General features: G+C 33.8%; 1 protein-coding gene across 1 annotated transcript; it reads left to right on the forward strand.

Annotated features, from left to right (window-relative positions):
- The first annotated feature begins 206 nt into the window (after positions 1-206).
- LOC133809259 (thaumatin-like protein 1a) lies at positions 207-2,959 on the forward strand. Its single transcript, XM_062245929.1, has 3 exons — positions 207-355; positions 456-1,146; positions 2,519-2,959. Exons 1-3 carry the CDS (start codon positions 286-288, stop codon positions 2,733-2,735), a joined length of 978 nt encoding a protein of 325 aa, XP_062101913.1. The 5' UTR covers positions 207-285; the 3' UTR covers positions 2,736-2,959.
- The last annotated feature ends 945 nt before the right edge of the window (positions 2,960-3,904 follow it).

The following is a 3,904-nucleotide window of genomic DNA, read 5'->3' on the forward strand; positions in this document are numbered from 1 at the left end:
GTATAAGATACTATTTTGATGCATTTCATAAAATATAAAATCCGAATTATCATTTAACAAAATACACGAAACCATTATGTATTTGAGAAAAATATAAAAAAGAAACTGATATTTTTCCATATAAATATATATATATTAATTAATGTAATTATTATATAAATATAAGTTAGTATGCATGATTAATGTTCATATTATAATATCCAATATTAAAGCATAAATGAAAAGGCTTGCGTAGTTAGAAGATCGTGTAGTATAGCAAATTAAGTGATCATATCATATCAAAATATGGCTTTCACTACTTCTTTTACGATTCTCATATCTCTTCCTCTTCTTCTTCTTCTTCAATTTTTGTCAGGTATATACATATATATAGTTCAATTACTATGATTAATTCATTTATTGATTTTAGTTTTTTGATTTATTACTTTAATTTTCGTAATTTTACATGCATGCAGGGACTCATTCCACCACGTTCACAGTCATAAATAATTGTAACTACAACGTATGGCCGGCCATTCTATCAAACTCCGGTTCGCCGCCGATTTCTCTGACCGGATTCGCCCTCAGCCCAAGCGATTCAGAGGCCATCCCAGTACCACCTAACTGGTCAGGCCGCTTATGGGGCCGAACCCACTGCGCCGCCGATATCAACGGGAAATTCACATGCCTCACAGGTGACTGCGGCTCCTCCGCCGTGGAGTGCGGCGGAGGAAACTTATCTCCGCCGGCGACCACAGTGGAATTCACCCTGACCGATGACGGGACGGTTAACTATCTGATCAGCGTGGCCGACGGTTACAACCTGCCGTTGATGGTGGTGCCCCAAGGTGGGACCGCCGGACCCGGAAACTGTGGGACTGTTGGGTGCGTCATGGACTCGAACTCGGAGTATATTCCAAAGGAGCTCCGAGTTACGTCCAGTACCGGTACCGGTAACGAAAGTACGGTGGCGATAAAGAGTGCGTGCGGCGGCGCGTCGGGACCAGGTAATTGTAACCCAAATTCTAACTCGGAGCTGTTCAAGAAATGGTGCCCTCAAGCTCAAGCTTCTGCTTATGATAAGAGTAGCAGCAGCACATGTCAGTCTTCCGATTTCGTCTTCCATTTCTGCCCTTCTGGTTTTCCTGCCACTCGCAGCAACAACGGGTAATTATAATCTTGAACTCATATTTTTTTTTTTCTTTTAAAAGCAAATAACTCTTTTTTTTCTCTAACTATATTGATATGTATGATATTTGTTCGTAGTATTAATTATATTCATATAAGATATTGTTTTGAATTAACAAAATAATCCATACAAACTAATTTTCACTCTTTATACACAACATAATTAATTCATTAATTAAAAGTACAATTTAATTATTTTCGTTTATTTTTACAATATATACCAATTTGTTATTGTATAATCAAACTCACCTAACTTAGCAATATTACACATCTTCTCACCAAAGAAAAAAGTTTCAAATTCAAATTTTCCTTCCCAATATCAAAAGCACCTTTTATGATTGAAAAATAAGGTATATTTAAAAATAAATAATTTAATTTGAAAAGAACCAAAAAAATAATAGTAAATATTTGACAAAAAGTTAAAATAATAAATAAGTAATAAATTACTTTTAATATAAAATTATCCAATAATACTTTTCAACCCAAATAAGCTTTTCCTTTTCCGTTTCTTTCACTTACAATAATGTATAGTTGTTTTTAATAACAAGTAAAGAATAATGAAAGTGATTTGTCCTTTTGTTCATGTGACAAATTTGAACCAATATAGAGAATAGTAAATTAATTAAATTTACCTTTAAAAAAAATAATTAGATTCACCCATTTGAATTCACAATTAATGTTTTATATCATCATTTATGCTTCTATTTGATTTATACCACTTTATAGTACCTACCACCCTACTATATTTTATGATTTAGTAGTAAACTACAAGTTATTCTGGTATGATTACAAATCTTTAATTATTAATTGGGTGCTATAATTCATCGTTTTAAAAAACCAAGTAGTAGTTACGAAGTTTACTCTAAAATTTGTACGGATTTGCGAAACTCAATAAAATACAATCTCTTATTATATAAGACACGTTGAGCAAATAATCCTAATGAGTGAATGTGGTTCCTAATATAGATTTAATTATGTGCATGATGTCGTTAAGTTGGACAAGTTCATAGTACTATTCCTTAACTAATTGTTTAAAATAATAAAATTAGAAATATTAAGTAGTGACATATCCACTGGATTAAAAGAAAAAAAGTGTAGTTTGCCTACTCTATATTTTGTCTGTGTTGACAATTGGTAATTAAATGTTAAAAAAGTGACAAATTATTGGTGGTTAGTATACTGAATAATTAATTATACACACACACAATATATAATAATTAAGCTATACCAAACTAAGGATCTTCTCTGTGTTGCTCGCTGTGCCTTCATAGCGGACTAGCCTTTTTCGATGTAACTCGTTTTTCTCTCTTAATGAATCTTTTTTTTTTTTTTAAATAATAATAATGAACAGTGATAATATGGGAGGAGGTCAAGGGGCATCATCGGATGATCTTGGGAAAGACACAAGTTCAACATTTGGAATAGTGATTGGTGTGGTGGCTGGAGTGATAGGGCTTGTGTTGTTAATTTGGCTGTGGCGTCGATACTTGAAATCTGGGTGTGAGTTTCATCCATGCACATGTACTTGTTGCGGCTTATTCTCTTGTACTATTTGTGGTGATGACTAGTTTTATTATCACTGTAAGCCTAAATTATATCAAGTTTGTAGTCACCATGAATTGTTAATTCTACCAAGTGTGATATTTTTATGTTTGGCCATTTTTGAAAACTTTTAAGTTGTAATTATTGAATCACAATAGTTATTAGATCGATGCTTGTTGTAACTTAATTTGATGAGGCTTTTAAATTTTAAAAATATTGTGATTAATTTAATGCAATATTGTTTTCTGAATATTAATATTGAAAGCCTTTCTATTTTTGTGGATATATCTTTTCATATTCTCATTAGAATGAGTTTGTTTTTTGTTTGAAAAAAATACTTATTTGGTACCTTATGTTTTATCAAAATTCACACTTAATACCCTATATTTATAATAATGATCATTGGTTACCATCTGTTTGCAATTCGTACCAATTTGGTACCCTCCGTTGGAATGTGGTCAACCCATATTTTAAATAGGGATATTTGCGGCATAAGTACCCAATGTTTGGGGAAAATACCCGACATGGACCCAATCATTTTTTTTAATAGGTAAAGTCCCCAAACATCCTAAAACTGTAATTTAACCCCCTAGTTCCAACGAAGAAACTCCTTGGCCGTGGTGGTCAAGCAGCCACATATGTACACATCACCACCTAAGCTCTCCACTCAAGGCTGGGTGAAATTTTCTTTCCCTTTACCTGCACCACATAGCACCCATGAGCCAAAGCCCAGCAATAAAACTCATTACTGCATGTAAATAATATCAAATGATGATCATGATAATCATACAAAGCTTATAGCCCTGAATAGATGAGTGAATATCACTTTGAGGTTCTGTTTAACCATAATGGGGCATATAGCCTTAATCAAATGAGTGACTGATGAGCAAGTCACTAACGTGAACTAGATGAGTGACTGATGAGTAGTCACTAGCTTAAACAGATGAGTGAATGATGAGTAGTCACTACGAGCTCAGCACCCATAACCACGTGATGATGTAGTCACCTGGGCCTTTTGGCCCTGGCTCTAAGTGACTAGTCATAGGCTAGACAAGCACTTTTAGTTTTCATCGAACTTGAGGTCGGTCCGACATTAATGCTCATGTTGAGTCATTCAATGCAGATGTCGATTAGATCTAATCTTTGTCGGCTTGCGTTAAACATGCTAAGGCCGTTCTTGACTTATTACTCAATA

Source organism: Humulus lupulus, chromosome 1, assembly GCF_963169125.1.
Source record: "Humulus lupulus chromosome 1, drHumLupu1.1, whole genome shotgun sequence".
Classification (NCBI taxonomy): Eukaryota; Viridiplantae; Streptophyta; class Magnoliopsida; order Rosales; family Cannabaceae; genus Humulus; species Humulus lupulus.